The sequence below is a fragment of the Diorhabda carinulata genome, chromosome 7 (genome assembly GCF_026250575.1).
Source record: "Diorhabda carinulata isolate Delta chromosome 7, icDioCari1.1, whole genome shotgun sequence".
Lineage (NCBI taxonomy): Eukaryota > Metazoa > Arthropoda > Insecta > Coleoptera > Chrysomelidae > Diorhabda > Diorhabda carinulata.
The window spans coordinates 17,530,377-17,550,776 of NC_079466.1; the positions used below are offsets into that span (position 1 = coordinate 17,530,377).

The window sequence follows — 20,400 nt, forward strand, 5'->3', positions numbered from 1 at the left end:
TAAATAGTCTCAGTTGTTATTCCGTTATTAAAAATTTTTTGATACAAGATACAAGAGATCCAATAAAATCAATTAATTTGAAGTCATCTGATTGAAGACAACCAATCATTGGGCTGTTTTCAGTGAATCACGGTTGCCATTTATACGTGTTGATTTATTTCGATTTTGACGTTTCAAATATTCAATCTTTTATGACGATTTACTTGACGAGAATATTAATAAAATTATAGAATTGAACATATAAAAATATACCATTCACAATAAAAAAATTGTATGGAAAGCATTCATGGACTTTTGCAAAGATAGAAAGAATCAATTAGATGGCAATCGGACAGTGGAAGAACTGAAGGATTGAGCTGTGAACATGAGAGAAAAACATGCTACAGAGTAAAGAAACTACATTCAAAACCATGTGGAATTCAAAAAGTGAGCTGCTACAAGAAAAATATGAAGAAATGAAAGTTACTATTGATCCATTCCAAAGCGCGAGATGCCTGCGATTCTATACGATGAAAACATTAAAAAAAAGCGTTAAATTCCATAGAAATAACGATAATGATAAATTTATGGAATGAAAATACCCCCGAAGGGCTGCAACTGAAATTCTATCTCATAACTGCGGTGAATTAGCTTGAAGATGAGAGGAAGCTGTTGATTGCTTGACTGGCTTTTTGGTATCGAATCAAGTTGAATATAGCCCTGTATTCAGCAATACTTGCCAAATTGATTCAAGAATGTGTACAGAAATAAATTTTTAATAGAAAACAACGACAGCAACGTTTGTCCTGTCAGATTAATTGAAAAATTGATATCAAAAAGGAGCCCAAATATTAAAATCAACAGATTATTTCAAGAATAAACCGTGACTGAAAAAGTGACAATGATCATTGGTATGATAATATGCCAATTGGAAGGAATGCGATTCATATAACTCCAATAGATCGACCGCGGTTAGTTGTTTGGCGTAAAGTGGTGTACAGAGCTTATTAAAATAATGGGTCACAACAACGCCAACTCAATAAAATCCTACTTGAATGTTGACGACCAACATCATAATCATATTATTAACATATTATTATTGGAAATACATATTTATCAGTTTTAGAAACTGAAATGTCTGAATTTTCACTCAACTTTTCTAATTGTTCTTTTTGTTATTTGTACCTTTAAATAAATTGTTTCCTGTACTCTGTATTGGCATAAGTTTGTGTTTGTAACTTACTAATTTTGAGGCGACATTTTCATAAATCTTTGTTCAGACATTTTCCACTTCGTTGAAAATGAAAAATTGATTGAGTTGTTGAGTGAATTCCAATAAATAAGCAGATTTTCAGTCATTATATGGGGTAATGTATAGCAAAAATTTCATTTTGAAGCGTCGAGTTCGGCAGAGATATAAAATACTTGCCGAATTATTCATACATCAAAACATTGATCAGTTGACAAAATATCGTTTTAAGATAAATGATATTATCAGGTTTAGGATAATTCTCAAATTTTGGTAAATTTATTAATAAATTGAACCATCAATCTCGACAAAAATATAAAAGGATTTATTTATCTATAAAAGAATTAATGTTGATTTTATCAATAGATTATTTGATCTATAAACATGTCGAATAGATAATTGAATATCTGGTCCTCATAATTAGAATAAATAGGAAATGCAAATAATATCCTTTCATATAGAGTGGATGGAAAAATCCAATAATAAGCATTATGTAACTGTTTGTAGAATTCTGGGTTTTTTAAGTTCAATAGAATAGAATAGAAAAAATAAAACACGAAGTATCAGTTTTTAACCAGCAAATTTTTCATTCGAAAGATCAATATTCGACATTTGAACATATGTATATAATAAATGCAACTGCTCATGATAAAGTACATTCTAAACGAATGTATCGATAAATATTCATTTTCTTCTATACAATCGTTCACAAAGCTGATATTTTTTTCAATCAATATTATTGGACATATGCTATTGTGTGATTTAGTGAGTATATTGTATGGAATTTATGCACAGTTGATTGAATGGCTTTCTGAACATAAACAATTTAGTATAATTGTTCAAGCGACATTTTATTTATGTTGATTCTGCTGATCAATGTCAAAACGTGAGCTAAGCATGACTGTTCGTTTTCTAGCTCTTTCATGAGCTCTATTGAAATTGTCAAAACTTTAACTACTTAGACACAAAATTAGGACTTGTTATCAAATGTTTTTCTGTAATAATATGGTGCTAAACTTTTAAGTTTATTGTTTAATGGAAAATAATTTGTACAACGTTATAGTTATAGTTACGACCAATAAGAGATATTAGTTTATTTTTCTATTTCAGAACTTAAGTGTTGGTACCATATTAAATAATCATTGTTAATTAAGAAAATTACATTAAATGTTAATAAATATTATATATCTTGAAAGTATTACTTACCAACTGAAGATGTATTTTAATTCCATAGCCCACAATCACTTGCAGTTAGATCGTCAAAACATTTTAATATATTACTACTATTGTTCCTTGGTACTAAATCATTTATCACCATTTTATTGCCAATTTTATAATTAGTACTTCGAGAATAACATTCTGTTGTAGCCAGCAAACACTTTATGAGAGATGAGTCTGCAATATTTGGGAGTAAATATTGAATATTGTATTTTACCTTTTTATTACGTACAATTAAACGATACTAAATGGCCGTGTTAAATATAGGTATTTATCTATAATATTTTCATGTTTAACATTTATTAAGAGATAAGAGTGAATTTATCGTATTTACTAATGGATTGCTTGAGAAAATATAAATTTCCATTTTATCACTACCTCCAACATTCTATTTATAATATTTGCATAATATACGATTGGTTTTCGAAATCTTGAAATAAACAATAATAGTGTAACGAATCAAGATGAATATATGCAAAATCTGTGAAAAATGTCAAAATATTTGCTTGAATTCAAGAAATGATGAATATAACTAATTGGTAATTTGTGATGTTTTCCTTATTTCCTAATTTATTTGAACTGTTTTCCAACGGTAGGGTAAATTTATACACACTGATTTTTACTCACATATTTTATTTAAATACTAACAATAGACTTAACCAACTTATACAGTAATTAATTATTCAGTAATACTCAACTAACTTATATAATTTATTTGAAGTCACCGGTGACTATTCTATTTCGGTCCGTTCATTATCACTTTTTATTACAAACTATCTCTCGTTGTTGAACAAGCACCAATATATATCAGAATGGACATTTCTAGAATACTAGAAAGTAAACAAAAAAATAAATAAATGAAGTTTTTCCTAGAAAATAGTTCTTAAAAAATAATATAAACAGCTCCTCGCCGTTTATAAAAAAGCTTATCAAAGACTCTTCCGCATCCGCCAAATTTTAGACTTCCATCATAACCGGGCAGGACCGGCTCCACGGTCCATGTCATGGACGAGTTTGTAACAATATGATACTGTGAAAACAATATTTTATGAGCTCGAGTAAATATTGATGCTCTATGTTGAAGACCTGTTGAAATTCTTGCACGCATTATAGTTCTCGACATCGACACTTCAGTGTTCAGAATAAATTTTCACGAGGTAGTTGAACACCTCTGTCTTTCTGTAGTGATACGAGTATGGCCACTTTGATGCCTCGCGCTGTTCTACTTCCAGTTGACGTGAGAGTCGTACTTGCCAATTAGTTATTATAATACCCTTATCTAGGTATTCTACCGTTTTGTAAATTTAAACTACAAATACTATTCACTGTCACAATTACACCGTTGGACGCGCGTTCCGATAACCAATTTATCTTAATCAGTTAACAGTTTACCATAGGTCTCTGGAGAAGATCATTTTGTTATCAAAACTCGCGACCAACAGTGTAATTGTATAATCTCCAACGATTCGAGAACTTCCAAATAAATTTTTTTTAAAAATTAAGATATTTGATATTTAATTTGGAAGTTCTGGAATCGTTGGAGATGTTACTATGAATATTAAAAGTACAAAGCACAGCCTACGGTACCGCTAGATTAACACTCAAATATGATTTATCCACACTAATAATTTTTTGATGGCTTGTTATGATAATCACTCAAAAAATTCAACTTGAACTAACTTCAAAGCCAACAAAATGTACTCTCAAAATAAAAACTAGGAGTGTAAAAACTAATCTATATAAAGATTCAACAACATCAGTACATAAACCATGAATTAGCGGAATAGTATACATTTATCTATGGAAATACTTGAAACAATCAGATAAAAGTAGAGGTTCGGGTTGAAGTGTTTCTTTGGGGTTTCATTTGAGTGCGTGTGCGCGATTTCTATCATTTTCTAGTGAATGGAGAAATTGAATAGAGAGAAAAATAGATTGAAGCATAGGTGAATGAAATAGGAGCAAAAATAAGAGTACTGTTTCGCCTATTTAACTTATTGATAAGTTTCTCAAGTTACAGGGAATCTTCAACTCCAACGCCAATGTGACATATAGTCAAAAAAGACTAGGAAGTTTTCAGAAGTGGCGATTCTATTTACACGGAAGTAATCTGTTTATTATAAAGAATATCTACGAATTCCTCACAAAAATAGGTTTCTGAAGCTGAAGAAAAAAATTTCAGAATCATGCCAAAAGCAATATCACAAACTTCTAAGGAACGTTGACACAACCTCTCATGACACAGCAAAAAAGAATTGGAATAAATACATTTGGAATGTATAAACTATGAAATTTGTGGCAAAAAGAACGTTTTCATTATGCTAGAACCAGAATGTTTTAAGCAATACTCGTACTTGCTCTAATGATGATCGTACGTTTTTCCGTGATGGGCATGCTAGCAAGCAAAATTTTTTCCAGCGATGTTCAATAAGTTCGATACACTCAAAATAGTCATCAACTATCCACATTACCTCTTCTTTGTTGGCAAATCTTCGACCACCTAGCAATTTCTTCAAGTCTGGGAACAAAAACTAATCCAAGGGAATAAATCTAGCGAATAGGTTACATGAAGTAGCAATTCAAACTTCATTCCATTAATTTTGGCCATTGCGCGGCTATTTTTGCTTGATTTCCTCGCTCAAATGTTGCAATCAAACGCTGCAATAAGTTCGCATAATATCCGCCTTTTATAGTTATTCCTTTTTCAAGATAGTCAATAAGAATTATCCCATGCGAATCCCAAAAAACCGACGCCATGACTCTGTCCGCATAAGGAACACTCTTTGCCTTCTTTGGAGCCGGGTCTTTATTTTCACTCCATTGTTTTGATTGTTTTTTTTTTTTGTTTCAGGTACGAAGTAATGGACGCACGTTTCATCCATGGTTATGGAACGACTCAAAAATTTGGCTTCATTTCTGTGAAACATTGCTAAATACTCGATAAAAAAACCTTCTTCACGACGCGGTTTTTGTTCCATTGTGAGCAAACGCGGCACCCATATTGCGCACAGCATTCTCATGTCCAAATTTTTAGTTAATATGAGATATACCGCACTTCTTAAAATACCTACTATGTCTGCTAGCTCACGCACTTTCAGTCGACGATCATCCAGTACCACTTTGTGGCTTTTTTGAGTCGTCACCTCATTTGTTGGATTACTGCGATGCTGGTTTTCGCAGGTCGGCTGTGCTACCGAATATTCTACTGTTGGGGAGTAGGCTCTCATCCAGAGTAGAATCTATTTCAGCTTTTATATTGGTGGGACTACGGTCTTCCAAATATAAGTATGGTATCACATAACGATGTACAATTTTTTCTTTATTTACAAATTTACTGAAAACGTTCACTATTGATGTCTACCAAACAAATACTAAACAACGTGACGTCTTCAAATTTGAAACATATGCTCTATACATTGCGTACTTTTCCATGCAGTGACATTGTTCAAGAAACTACCGCTTCTAGGTCAGGCCAGTTACTTTTTGGTCCATCTTCGTATGGTAGTGAGAAATGTAATTACTTGGAGGTGATCTTGTTGTCACTGAATAATTGAAAATGGAAAATTTTTACAGCATCAGATTCACTACTCAATTGTCAGATGTCGTATTTTATATACTTTGAATACAAAAATAGAAAATAACAAATACTAAATACAACCAAAAAACAAACATCTAAAAGTCTTAAAAGCAGACAAATCAAATAAAACATGTATTATTACACAGTATTATACCGATAAGGTTAAGTAAATACATAAAAAATGAGAGAATTAGAAAAAATTAAGCAGAATATAATTAGACCATTTATCTCGACTGCAAATATTTAATGCAATACCCCCAAAATAGATGGGCTATGAATACTGCATAAACAATATAATATGTAAATAAGTGAAAACATGAAAAACAAGGATTTATTCTCCATAATTATTGAGTTCAATTAATTAATTTCTCTATTTAGTGAGATTCTTAGAAAGCTTGTTTGTGAATATTTTAAAAAAATACATGGTATTCAAATTTATTAGTTTGCAATGAGGTATTTAAAAATGTCGAACAAAAGACAATGTGAGTAACAAAAATGTTTCAGAGTACTATATTAAATTTTATAGATATAAACCGTTTGTACGAACTACCATCAGTCTCTGAAGACGACAACTTGGTTATCAAAACGCTCGTCAGATAGTGTAATTGTGAGTCTTAGTGTAGGAGTAGTGTAAACAGTGTGTTCAGTATGAATATCACCAACGGTTCCAGAAATTCCAACGTAGATAATGATATTGTTTCATTGATATAAAAATCTCTTGTATATTAATTTCGCAGTAAATATTTTTTATAGTGTATATATCTAAATCTAAATAATAGAAAAAAAAACATAAAGGTTTTTATATGAAAAACACACAATTCCGTTCTCCCGACTCCAAGTAAAAATATTTTTTCTTACGTAGATAAAAAGTCAAGATATGTTTTTTTCCAATCGAAAAATATTAATATCTTCGACGTGAGCCTATTGTAACTGAAAATAATGTTATCAACGTCAATCACCAGATTCCATCTTGATTTCTGCAACAAGAATTGAAATAAAGAAGAGGGGGGAGGACTTCAAGCTGCAGTACCTTTTGTTTGTAGAATATTACATCATAAAATGCTTAATTTTCATGTTACTGATACCTGATACCTGCTCGTTTTGGGTTTCTCATTGGTGAGGTATGTGGTGTGATGTTGAAAATGAAATAATCTCTGATTATACACAGGGGAAGTACATCGATTATCAAAGAGATTCAATAATACCAGTAGAATTTAATGAATCTTACTTTCTTCCAACCAACAACTTTTTTCCCAATTTATGGATATAGCGAAAATACTATTTTATTTCACTCACAATCGACGAGTGAAACTGTTCATTATCGAATTACATAATCAAATACAACTTTGGAATTCCAAGGGACGAAATTTCACGAGCTGAGCTTGAATATCAAAATATAAGCATCTTGAAGATGATAATCATTTTTCGAAGTGTGTTTGGAAGTGTTGGGGAGAAGGAATTCAAACAATTTAGTAGTGATTTTTGGACTAAATATCCCTCAGCCGATGAAGTTTGAATACTAATCTGGATAGTCTATTGTAAGCTATTATCACTTTATCACTCCCCACATAATAAAAGACATCTATGGGGTGAATTCTGGGCAATTACGGCCAAAATATTTTAATTAACAAAAATCGGACTAAAAACTATGTGTGCAGTGATTGAATCAGACATTGTTATCAATCAGTCTTCGAAGCAAAAACTATCAAATGCAAATCTGGTGTTAGATTAATTGATTGATTTATCGTGTTCCTCGCAGAAACGACACAAGCTGTCGAGAACTTTCCCAATTTTCTTCAGAGTATAGTTCACTGGACAATATCTAGTAAGTATATCAATAACTCTTTATCCCTCATCTCTGCTTACTGAAAGGGCCTTTTGAGACCATTTGGTAGAATAAAGAAGAAATTTCTTTGATTGTTTCGGACCTGGGTTCTTACTCCATGTATCTGATTACTTCTCGTTTTCCCACTTTTGATCATAAGTTGATGGTTATTTCTGGAATCTATAGAAGGTTGTGGCTCTGTGATCAGCTTGCTCATCAGCGCGCACTCCGATGTGGCCAGGTACTCACATTAAAGTGACTTTGTTGTTTGCTCCCAGTAAGTTCAACATTAATTTCCATTCTATCTTTGAATCAATTTCAAAAGGACTGTTTTACTATCTGATGATAATGTGATAATTGTATTTTGCGCATTGAGTTGCGCATGCGAGAATAGCGTATGCTTAAGCTTGGAAATTAGAAGTTTCTGAACCCATTGAGATAGTAAGCTTGGTTCCTTAGCCAAATATTCCCGCACCTACTTGTCCATTTTCTGTTTTCGAGCAATCGTTGTAGAATACCTTTTAGCCTCGTGAAAATTTTTCCATTACTGTTGAATTGTTATTATGATTATATATGGTTTTTGATAAATTATAATTTAAAAGGCATCAGTGATTGTATTTATGGGTTGCCCAGCCAGTTGCCGGTCATCATGTTCTGTTTCTTGTATCCCTTTATTGCCTTTATACCCCTTTACTTTCTAGAAACGTCTTCAAACTACGGTTAACAGTCCATCAAAAATGTTATTGCACGCATAATTCATGGGCACCATCATATTTTCAAGTTGTGAGTTTAAATAATAAAGAAGCTTATCGAATGGTAATGATGAGATCTCGGTGAATCATTGATATTGAAGTGAATGTTTGCGTAAAATAAAAAGATTCGAACAAAACTACTGTAACACTCTAAATGCTACTAAAAATGATTAGGGCACAGATTGGTTTGAATCCAACGAAAGTGTGAAGTTGAATTGAATGTATCATCTCTTAATGTTTCTTTCGAATATTCATCAGTTGATTGGCTCAAAATTTTAACTGTCCAATTAATTCAGTCCGGTAGAGAGCGTCACAGAGCAGCTATACAGTTTCAAAGATACTTCATATTTTGCAAAACTTATCAGATTGCGGAATATATTTCTGTAGCTTCAAATTATTGTATGTACAATGGTTGTTGTACCAGAAGGTCCTTAAAAAAATAGTAAGGATAATTGTGACCCACGATAAATCGAAAACGAGTAATTTGAGTCGATTAAAAGACACGTTCCGTTAGAAACGCGACGTTGAAATATAACAAACCTTAATCAACCTCAAACCAAACAAATTAACCATCTTAATTAGAACAAAGAATATATTACATTTTAGAGTTAGGTTATATGGAAGCTATTGGGTGTGGCCTTCGACGCCAATGGTATTAAAAATATCTCTTTTCTCAATGACTTTAGTTACTCCCTATGTCTTCTACTAACCGTATTAAGTATTCAAACTTTCCACTACCTAATTATTAGATGAATATTTCAATATCCTACCATATACAAGGATAAACTTCATTTCAAAAATGAAGCAAAATTTGAATGGTTAAAATTTTCCAATGATCATGCTTTTTTTCCAATAGATATACTTTATTTTCATACTAATTATCAAATTATAAAACTAATACTAACTTCTAAGGACTATAAAGTGTATTGAAAGAAATAAATGCACAATTAGTATACAACACATTAGTGTAACGTACAAAGTTAATGTAGGTCAGTGTCTTGGCTGAAAATAAATCGAATACGCAAGAATGGATGAATATTCGATTCAATTCATAAAATTAAAACTTTTACGATAAAAAATATATATTGAAATTATTGTACAAACAAGACAAAAAACAAAAAAAAATAATTTAACGTAAAACGAGGATATATTGAAAAATTCTTAGCCTAGTATAGATCCAAAGAAAATTTCAATGTCAAAATATTTTATTACTTAACTCCTCTAATTCAATACATTTATTACAGCGAACATGCAACGTCTCCAGACCTTTAAAAAAATATTTCTTCTTGCTCTGCAAATAAGACCTCCACAGCTTTTATTACCTCCTCGTTGGAAGAAAATTTACAACCGTTTAAACTTTTTTTCAGTTGAGGAAAGAGATGATAGTCGGACGGAACCAAATCTGGTGAATAAGGGGGGTGGTCTAGTAATTCAAACCTTATCACGAATTTTTTGCATGACAACATGAGATTTATGTGCAGGGGCGTTGACGAGAACCAGAGTGTCGTAATTCCATCGATTGTTGCTTTGTTTCTGGATTCTTAGAAATGCACCCAAATCTCATCCATGGTAACAAGTCGGTTTAAGAAGTCTACATCGTTTTCAAATCGAGCACAGATCGAACGCAATGCTTCTACCCTTGCACACTTTGGGTCAACATTCAAACATATGGGGATCCATATCCACAGCAATTTTTCTAATCTCCAAACTGACGTGAACTATATGATGAACGCCTAATTAGACGATCTGATAAAATCATGTCATGAACTGCATCGATATTTTCGGGGACTGACACAGAAACTGTCCTTTCCGATCGGTAATCAACTTCAATGGAAAATTTACCTGTTTTAAAGGTTGCAGTCCAATTTTTCACGGTCGTATACGAAGGACATTGATCACCAAGGATATTAAGTATATCTTCGTAAATCCGCTTACCTCTTAACCCTTTTAAATACAGCTACTTGATGATGGCTCGATACTCAAATTTTTCGATTTTCACAATTTAGGTGGACATCTTGTTTCTTTAATTTATTGCGTAAATCTCGTTTACTTTTTTTGACGTCAAACTTTACACTGACACATCTAATAAGTTATTGTTCGTTGCTATGGTAACGCAATATTTTGTTTATGCATGGAACTGGTCTAGGCTAACTAGATATCAATACATCCTCGTAATATATGTTTTTATTCTATTATATTTATTATCAACCTTTAAGAAAGAGAAGTTCAGCTTGAATTAGGTTGTCTGAAAAAAATTCGGACTAACAAAAAGACGAAGCATCCCATATTTATTTCTATTTTTTAAAGTAACCTTTCAAACTCTATACACTTAGGCCAGCGGTGCTCTAACCTTTTTAACCATTACAAATAACAGTTGCCGATTCTCTCCTCAAAATAGACGTTTAGGTAAGTTATAACGTCCTTGTCTGCGGTTGCTTTTTGCAATTTTACCTTATTAAACAATGATGCGTTATACTCTTTCATTATTACATTCACCAGCACAATCTCATGACTATCCCAAAAAACTTCGATATCACTTTTCCAGTCGATGAAACCATCATTGCCCCTTTTCGGAGCAGGTTCGCCCATTGCAATCCATTCTCTTGACTGTTGTTAAGAAGGCATAGAAAATGTTCATTCGAATGCCCTATTGGCCCTACGTGAGCAAAAAACCAATTCGGTGAACTTGAGATAGATATCGCTGGTTGTCGTAGTACACAGTGTTTAATCCTCGATTCATTCGAGTAGGCTTATTGCCTTTGAAAAATTTTCAATGATATCGCAATGCTCATTTTTTTTACTTTCAGAAAAATCTGCACAATTACCCACAAAACAAACAGAGCATCCAAAAATGCTGAAATTGTAGTCCGCAAATATATTTCCCATCTTATATTAATAAGTGCTGAAATCTTAATGTTGAGATTGCAAAATTTTCAAACAACTCTCCTATGTGTTGCATGAAATCAAATGAAGCAAAGTGGAATTTGTATCGTCTTCCCAATATTTGTCAACTTAACCAATTTTTTTGTAGCATTAATTTATAGCTCTCAAAAATGGAATCTAGCCACACCTTGTTTTCTTTTTTTGTGGGAGAGCGTAGTAAAACTATATTACCTCACTAAATATCCACCTAATTCTATTAGTCTTTCCTCAAAAAAAAATAGACCTGGTATTTTGTTGGTTATGTAGATTCTTCTGACTCTATCAACGTAAGGAAAATTGAAAGAAACTTTTTCCAAAGAGTATAATTAATGGATATTATCTTCTCAATTTCCTCACAAAAACTGCATTTGTCCTTTATTTGTCATAAATTCTATGCCATTAAATCGAAATACAGTTTGGCTAATATTTTTGCAACAAGGCCGACGCAAGTGCATTATCGTGATGTTTCAAATCTCTTTTTGAAACGATCGTTTTTTTAAAGTTTGTTCTCACAATTGATATAATGTTAGTCTGTTATCGTTTTTCATTTTTCTAAATAATCAATCAAAATGTAATTACTGGCATCTCAAAAATTCTTTAGTCATGGCTTTATTGGCCAGAAAACCGGTCTTTCTTCTTGCGAAGCAAGTTCCTCAGATGAATTGCATTGTTTTTACCTAAATTTTGTATATGGGATATAATGTGTTCTCAAGTTTCTTTTGCGACATCAAAGGAGAAATGTATAGTTTAAATAGCTACTTCATTAGCTATTACACGATTTTATTAACAATATTTGAAGTAGTAAATAACGTTCAGCATCATCTGTGTCCATGTATTAAAATGAGGGAATTATTCACAAATCATTCTATGGGATATATTTCTGTGAGATTCTGACAAATGACATCAAAAACTTCGCAGAAACTAACAATTCATTTACTGTAGAGGCTTTTTAGTCAAGCTCTCGTGTTTGATTTAATAACAGTAATAAAATTGAATCTTAAAACACCAGCTTCCCACTCTACAATCAAAGTAGAGGCAATCGAACCGTTCGAATAGTTTCCAATTAAAGTTCCTTTTTTCATGATACATTGAAAGGAAGCAACTTCAAAACAGTTTTGTGCGCTAAACGACTTCCCAGTTTCCATTTGAATGGAAAATAATTGCCAATCAATATTAACTGCATTCACTTCATCAATCTATATTTTCTTCAACTTGCTATACGCAATTTTATAATTGAAAATAAGAGTGATAACTAATTTCAGATAATTTTGAATGTGGTAAATTATAAATTTCAAGATTCCACTTGTTTTTGAAGAGCACCCAAAAATATAAACATGTATAGATTACTTCATTTGTCACTTTTAAAATTGAGAAGTTTACCTGTATCAACGTGTTCCATAATTATTTGAAAAATAAGACAAATTCATCATTCTACAAGACAATCATGCTTTCTTAAGTATAATAATTCCTCATATTTGCTAGACATAAGTTTAAATTTAAGATTATCACCTGTTTTGTAGAACACTATTGTGAAATTTCAGGTTTAATCTTTTTCATTTCTTTTAGAATAGAATATTATATTGTAGCGGGTACACAGCCGCACGCCATCATTAAATTAAGAATTTTATTCACTACGATACACTAGGATTCAATTAATTGCACAATGTATCGAATACTTGATCCTATAAAAATAAATTTCAATCGATTAATGAAGATATTCGCATATCTCAACCCTTTCCACAAGTCTAATGAATTTTATTCGATATCTAAGAAATGAGTCTCCCTGCTGTAATATATGCCAAAAAACTTGTGTTTCAAATGTTTCTTCGATTTTCACGTTGCATATTCTAAATAAATGTTCTTCTCTGGATATCAACAAAGCTTATATTTGAAATGTTTCTTTGATTTTGATGTTGCATTCATTCTAAATAAATGTGCTTTCAAAAATTAATTAGGGATCTATTATTTTTCCATTTAAAGATATGTAACAACATCTAATTCCAACACCCCCGTATTGCATAAAACATCTCAATAACATCCCATATCACTTGCACTGAAATGTCGCATCTATGCTATCCGGCGTGGCCAGAAATATTTTTTGATATATTTAATAACATCGATGCCCCATGGTCGTATTCAATTTAATTTTGTTAGCAAAATGGGAGATAAGGTTGATCACCCATGGCAGTTTACGTGTTAAGTGAACATTACCATTAAAAATATAGGAAAAAATTCTCCTACATATATTGTAACATGTAATGTGGTATAGCAATAAAAAGTAGAAAACTACACTATAAGAGATGTAAATGACTTCTACTGGCGAGAACAATTCCATACGTGAGCAATAGCGATAGCTCACAAAGTTCGAGACTGGTAAATATACGTATAATGTCTATGAATATAGTTTTATCTAACAAAAAATATACATAGACATTAAAACAAACCATATTCTAGTTTTCAGGCGATGCTCACAGTTTCTGTTTCATCTTCTCTGTCCTTATGCGGCGGATAAGCTGTCAAGTCTCTCTTTGCTTACTTTTGTAGTATATATAGAAGTTGCTATTTCAGATAACTAAGTTATCTTAATGTTAGTGGAAAATTCCGAACTTTTCTTTTTACAATATTCCGAATTTTCCTATCGAAATTTGGTACATATTTTAGTTTGCCGCTTCTTTACTAAAAGAAATTGATAAAAAAAATGTAACTGTTATTAATTTGATGACAGAAAATTTTATATTTTTGTTTCTAATTTAAATAGCAGATTAAACAGAAATCAATCTAAACTATAATTTACGGCAGATATATCGAATAGTGAGGTTACCGGCTGCGTGTCAACTGTTCTTTCATCTTGAAGGATAAAATTATGAAAAGAATCATAAAACTAGCACACCATGAGATAATTGTAGAAATTTTACACTTTCTTATGCCAAAATTGGTGCATTCTTTCATTCAATAGTAGAATTAAAATATCAGAAATAGCTGTTGAGAGTTAAAGTAATAAGGTAATCGCACTACAAAAATTTACTATCTTCCCTATTCCAAGCATTGCAATGGCTCCATAAGTCTCGTATTATGATAACTCCATAAAATAATAAGAAAAAATTATACTCACCTGGTAGCAATCAGTGACTTCGAGCTGGTTTAAACATTAAACATTAAACACAAGTTATCATTCAACACAGACACCAAAACATTGTTCTTCTCAAATCCTTCGAGAAAATTATGGACTTATCGACAAATACTTTCAACTTAAACCAAAATAAACCAGATTGTGAGATGCTCGTTTATTTTAAAATATCCTTGAACTACGTTTCACAAATTATCGATTGCATGAATGTCGTGAAATCCCTAATTTTGTTGATAATAGCCAGAGGCTCATATTATTAGTTTATTATTTTCGACCGCAAGCACCGCCCCTAGACAATTAAAGCTGAGAGCGACATACAAAAATGTTTAATAAAAATAAATTTTTCACTTATCGCTGTATCAACCGCAGAGTTAAGTGCAGTGAGAATCTACTACAAATAAAGTGTATATTATTTTTCTGTTTACTTTAGTATTCTATAATTTTCTGTACAGAGAATACGCTTCCTAAAATGTACTGGATGATTCTACTTGTTGAACATGAAAAGAATAATTGTATCTCATTTGGTTCCAGAGCATTTCGTTTTAACTCTTCAAACATCGCATCGGTTACTTATCTGTAATAATCTTTGAGCAGATAGCTGGGAATCCGAAACTTATAGCACAAGTAAGTAGTTATGAGGCCCAAATTATTCTTCAATATTATATTGTCACTGATGATCATTTTGCATTTTATATATTTTATCAAAGATATATGATACCTAGGAATTGTATACAACTCCTTGGAAATGTATAAAATATCGTTACGAACAAGTCCACGACATGGGTCGTGTAGCTGGTCCTGTCCGGTTATAATGAAACTCTAAAATTTGGCGAAAGCGGAATTCGCTTGAAGTTTGTTTTTATATGTTTTTATCATAGGGGCAAATTGTTTACATAGTTATTTTAAACTAATTTCTAGGAAAGTCTTGTTATTTATTTGTTCTTGTTTATTTACTTATCCGTAAATAGTCGGATATCACAGACAGGAGGATGATTCAAGGTGTAACCGAAAACCAGACTTCACCTCGTCAGGGTTATCCTTATCATAGTCATGACGCACTTATCTATAGAAATCGAAGACACAACGAATTACTACGTGGTCCTATTCTATTAAGCTCTAATTGCTTTTTTTCAAACTTGAAGGAAAACATCTATTATGGGGATACTGAAAATTATAATTTATAGAAAGAGATTAAATATCTACGTCGTTCAAAAATCATCAATGTATTCAATACTCTTCGAAATATGGGGATATTTTTAAAGGAAAATGAATGTTTTTACCGTAGTGGCGTTAAAAAAAAATTCTCGAGTATGTGTTGAAATGAAAGAAATGATTAATAACGAGAGAAGCGATTTCCTTAGTTAAATCAAAAAACAAACTACAGAATTCTTATATTAGGTGCAAAAAACTATTGAAAATTAATTGAATCAATAAAAACCAAAATAATTTACATTTATCCTTGTAAAATAATTTTGTCAATTGCAAAAATACATTCTCTCTCGCTAACAATATTCAGATTATTTCCAATTATTATTGAACAAATGTGAATAAAATGGAATATTTAATATCGGTAAACTTTCGTGGTTTTGATATATTCCTCGTTATCAGTATAGTATAACGAAACTAATTGAATATTAATAATCAGAAAATTCAAAACATCAAATATAAACAGTCACACTTGCTATTTGTTTATTATCTCAATATTTTGAAGAGGTGATTAATTATAACTGTTAAAATTGGTCCAATTATTATCTTAAATGTAGCTTGAGGAGATTTTATAATTAGATCGAGGCTACTTGAATAATTTTCGATTATTTCATGCCAGTTATTTATAGGCCAGGAACCAGCGGTAAAAAACGAATGAGAATGAGATTTAAGCTCTACTTAACCCCTTATTCAAAATATACCCTCTGACGAAAGGTGATATTAATTTTTTATAGGTGAAAACTACCTCTTATGGTAAAAATTTCAAAACCTTCGATTTTAGCATGTATTGGAGTAAAATACAGTTTAAATGAATTATTCGTAGAACTGTTGATATTCTTAAACAAGTTTATGATTAATCGGACTCGTGCAACCCCTCCAAATTATCCCCTAATTATATGAAAAGTTGAAAGATAATCTCGACGATTCTTTTATAATTAAAAGTTATTTAAAAGTGTATTTATATAGAATTGAATTCGGAATATTTCATCAGTAATTTTCAATCGCCAAAATTTTTTTTTACGGAAATAATAGGAAAATAAAAATATTTTTGAATAAAATTTTTTATTTAGAAAATAATATGAAAAACAAATTTGAATAATTATATTTCATCATCAATAATATCTTCTTCATCTTCTTGTTCGTGCCAGCTGTTGCTCGATTGTACGCTCCACTTTTCGCTTTTCCAATGCTTCAAAATTTCAAAAAAAAGAGCATTTGGATTTTCGACAATAACTTACTCAATTTTGAAGCTAAAAACTTATTCGTATTTTTGGTATGAAATTTCGACGACTTTAACCTCATATCAATTAAATTCAACTCTTAGTTTCGAAAAGGGTGCAGCTCAAAGGGGCCACATTTAGTACGCGAATGCAAACTTTGAATTACGAATAATGTATCTCCTTGAATTTTAATGATACGTAGATTGAAAAACTCAAATTTTTTGGCACTTACAATTAATATTCTTGGTTTATTTGAGAAAAATAATTTTTTTTCAATATTAGGAAATGCAGTATTCAATTTAATCAATTATTTTTTCTAAAATAAGCATTCAAAACCAATCAAAATATATGAGTCATATCAATAATACATAAATAAAGGTAATTGCCAGTGGATTACGATTAATTTCAATTAGGGTGGTAATGGCGAATAATATGAATATCCACTAACTCCACATAGAACAAAAAGTTTTAACCCTCATTGATGGGTCTTAGCAGGCATAAATTGTTTCATATATGTCTAGGTTTAGAAGCGCACATCCACTGAAAGTTTTTCTTCTAATGGAATGCGTTGAAATTTTTTAATCAGGTGGTCAATGACAGAGCGTCATTTATGTAGGCGATCTCCTTCTATATTATTTTGATCCAAATTAGCATTGTCATCGAAATGCATGCATTTTCTTACAAACTTGAACCGTTTCTTGCTCATGATATTTTTTATTTGAGGATAATACAAGGAATTAGACCAATAACTTCGATAAATTAGGCATTTCAAGACATATGTAAGTAAATTCCCAAGTATTGGTTCATATCGATTTCAGTCAGGCCAGAAGGTTTCCTTGGATTTTTTTCAGTAGCATAATTATTGGATTCATATACAATTTTCTGAATTAGTTTGTCATAAAAAAATGTTCGAAAATAGTGTAAGGTGTAGACAAATCAAGTATAGACTTGGAAAGGGTGGTGTCTCCCTTGAAGGCATTTGCACATTCTTGCACTGTGCAGAAACTGACACTATCATTATCTGAAACATCTGACATTTTGCTCTCGAATTCCACTTTCCAAACATGCTTCAGTCTCGCTTATATTTAAGTCGTCGTTTCAAAAATTCGCTATAAATTCCTGTAGTTCACTTTCAGATATTAGCTTCTTATTGTCCATCTCAAAAATGCAACAAACGCTATGTTGCAGACCTGATACAACCAAAAAAATGAAGCAATTTATAAAAAATTATCAATCCAGGCATAAATCTAACATAAAACGTTTTTCACTTACCATCTAATTATAATTTAACCTGCTACAAAGCGCATTAACGAGTTTATATCGGTCAGACTCAAATTAGATTATATAAAAGAATAGTGTATCAGATTTGATACAATGCGCACTATAGGGTTAAAAGACGTTATATTAGGTGCCGAAATATAGTCACTATTTACCAACAATTTATGCGGCTTATACCGAAGATGAAAATTAAACCAATAGCCACGTTGGATTAACTGATAAACGAAGTTTTACGGGAGTTAAGATTATCAATAATTTATAATGATCATTAGCGTAAAACGCAAGTTTCGGAAACCAGAAAAGTACGAAAGATCTTAATAAATTATCACGATTTTTTATATTTTAAATATTATGTTTTTGATATTTATTGAAATTAGTTTTTAAAGATATTTGATATTAAGAAATGTTGATTATTTTGTAGTACCGATATATTTTAATAAAACACAGAAATGACACATGATGTTAACTAAAAAAATAAAAAAAATTTTATTTCTTTCATCCACTTCCCACTTATCTACCAGAAATTTTTAAGATTTAGACCTATTGTTTTTACCTTGTATACAACAACACAACAATCATATGTCATTCAGATTTTATGTATATTATGAGCATGATTAGACGATATTTGGACCACATATTTATAAAAAAAAGTAAAAAGTATCAATATTCTGTTTTATCGATATTTTTGCTGTTCGTGGCGCGATTACTGGACAAATATTCGATATGAAAAATCTTAACAAACACCTAGCTGCTTTTTTAGTTTTATTTATTATCTTAAAAATAAATTTGAGTGTTATCAGTGTAATGAAGATGAAATTATTGATCAAGTTATTTCCTTTTCAATGTGCTCTCCGGCTCAGATACTTTTTAAATCTGGTACAACTTATTGTATAACCAAAACAAATCTTTCAGTTAATACCGAAGCGAATCTCAATCTCAATTTGTAATCGCATATGACACGTTAATTCGAGACGTCAAATAGAGACGTTTAAACCCTGAGTGTAATATTGCGACTAATATTGTGTTGGAAGAGAAAAATCTCTTCATCGATTTTTTGAGTGAAGCCTATTTAACAATCACGTGAGTTGAACTAAATATTACAGTAAGTGAAATACATGAAATAAATAATAAGTGGTACTTGAAAAAATATCGTATTTGATATTTAAAAATGAATATCGATAAAAAATATCGTCTTTATTCATTAGCATCGGAGTGCGTGTCTAGGATCTGTAGCCCACCCGCGGCTCTCTTCTGGCAGATGGGCGACGATAGTTTCCCTGTTTGGAAGTTGTGGCCAAGGTAGGAATAGATGGATTGTTCTTCTTAACCTCCAATTGTTCGCTCGACTTCTACAGCTTTTTTCAGCTTCGATGGTGGTATCCAGCTCCTTGCCAAACGAGTACCCGGAAATCGAGGTATTTTGCAAGATGTCTTTAAGTTCTTTACTCAAATTCAACACCAAGAGCTCTCTGATTGTAATAGATTCATCATCAAAAACGTCACACCGCAAGTGTAATGCGTCATTTGTAGTCTCTATATACTTCTTCTTTTCCTCCCCATCTTTTTTCGCAAAATCAGATGATAAATGAGTTAAAGCTGAGATTACTGCCGCAAATTGCACTTGCAGGCCTTAAACCTTGCATCTTTTTTAAGAGTGTTTCCTTATACGGCTACTTTGACCTCTGGGTTATATACGACGTACACTCTAATCTCTTCTTTCAATCCATTGAACAAGACATTCTAGTAACGTGGGACCAATTCCTGTAGAATTGGTTCAGAAACACTTTTCACCAGCGTTTTTTCTCCCAGAATTGAGTTAATATTGATGTTGCCTGGTGTCTCGTTATCTGTAACCCCGAGAAAAAAGGTCATATACCATCTAGCCATTCTAGGTTTGAGAAAAAAAAAGAAAAAAATAATAAGTAGATAATATCATAGGTACATTTTTGAGCATGAGTTATTCTAAACTCAAGTTGATTTATCTCCTAGGATCTTTCCGCTCTAGGAAATTCAGAACTTGTGAATCATATCAGTTTCCACTTTAGGA

The 20,400-nt window shown here is 31.5% G+C and overlaps 1 protein-coding gene across 5 annotated transcripts in view; it reads right to left on the minus strand.

The window, feature by feature from the left end:
- LOC130896157 (protein singed wings 2) overlaps positions 1–14,778 on the minus strand; it is a 29,396-nt gene extending 14,618 nt beyond the window's left edge. Inside the window, exons 1-2 of one of the 5 annotated variants that reach the window (XM_057804046.1) lie at positions 14,635–14,778; positions 2,435–2,623 (exon numbers count right to left, since the gene is read on the minus strand). In XM_057804046.1, coding sequence (XP_057660029.1) covers positions 2,435–2,460 — 26 coding nt within the window. In that variant the 5' untranslated portion in view covers positions 2,461–2,623; positions 14,635–14,778. Of the gene's footprint in view, positions 1–2,434; positions 2,810–3,073; positions 3,220–14,634 lie in introns of those variants that run through there. The other 4 variants (XM_057804049.1, XM_057804052.1, XM_057804051.1 and 1 more) reach the window with 4 other exon arrangements.
- Positions 14,779–20,400: the final 5,622 nt, after the last annotated feature.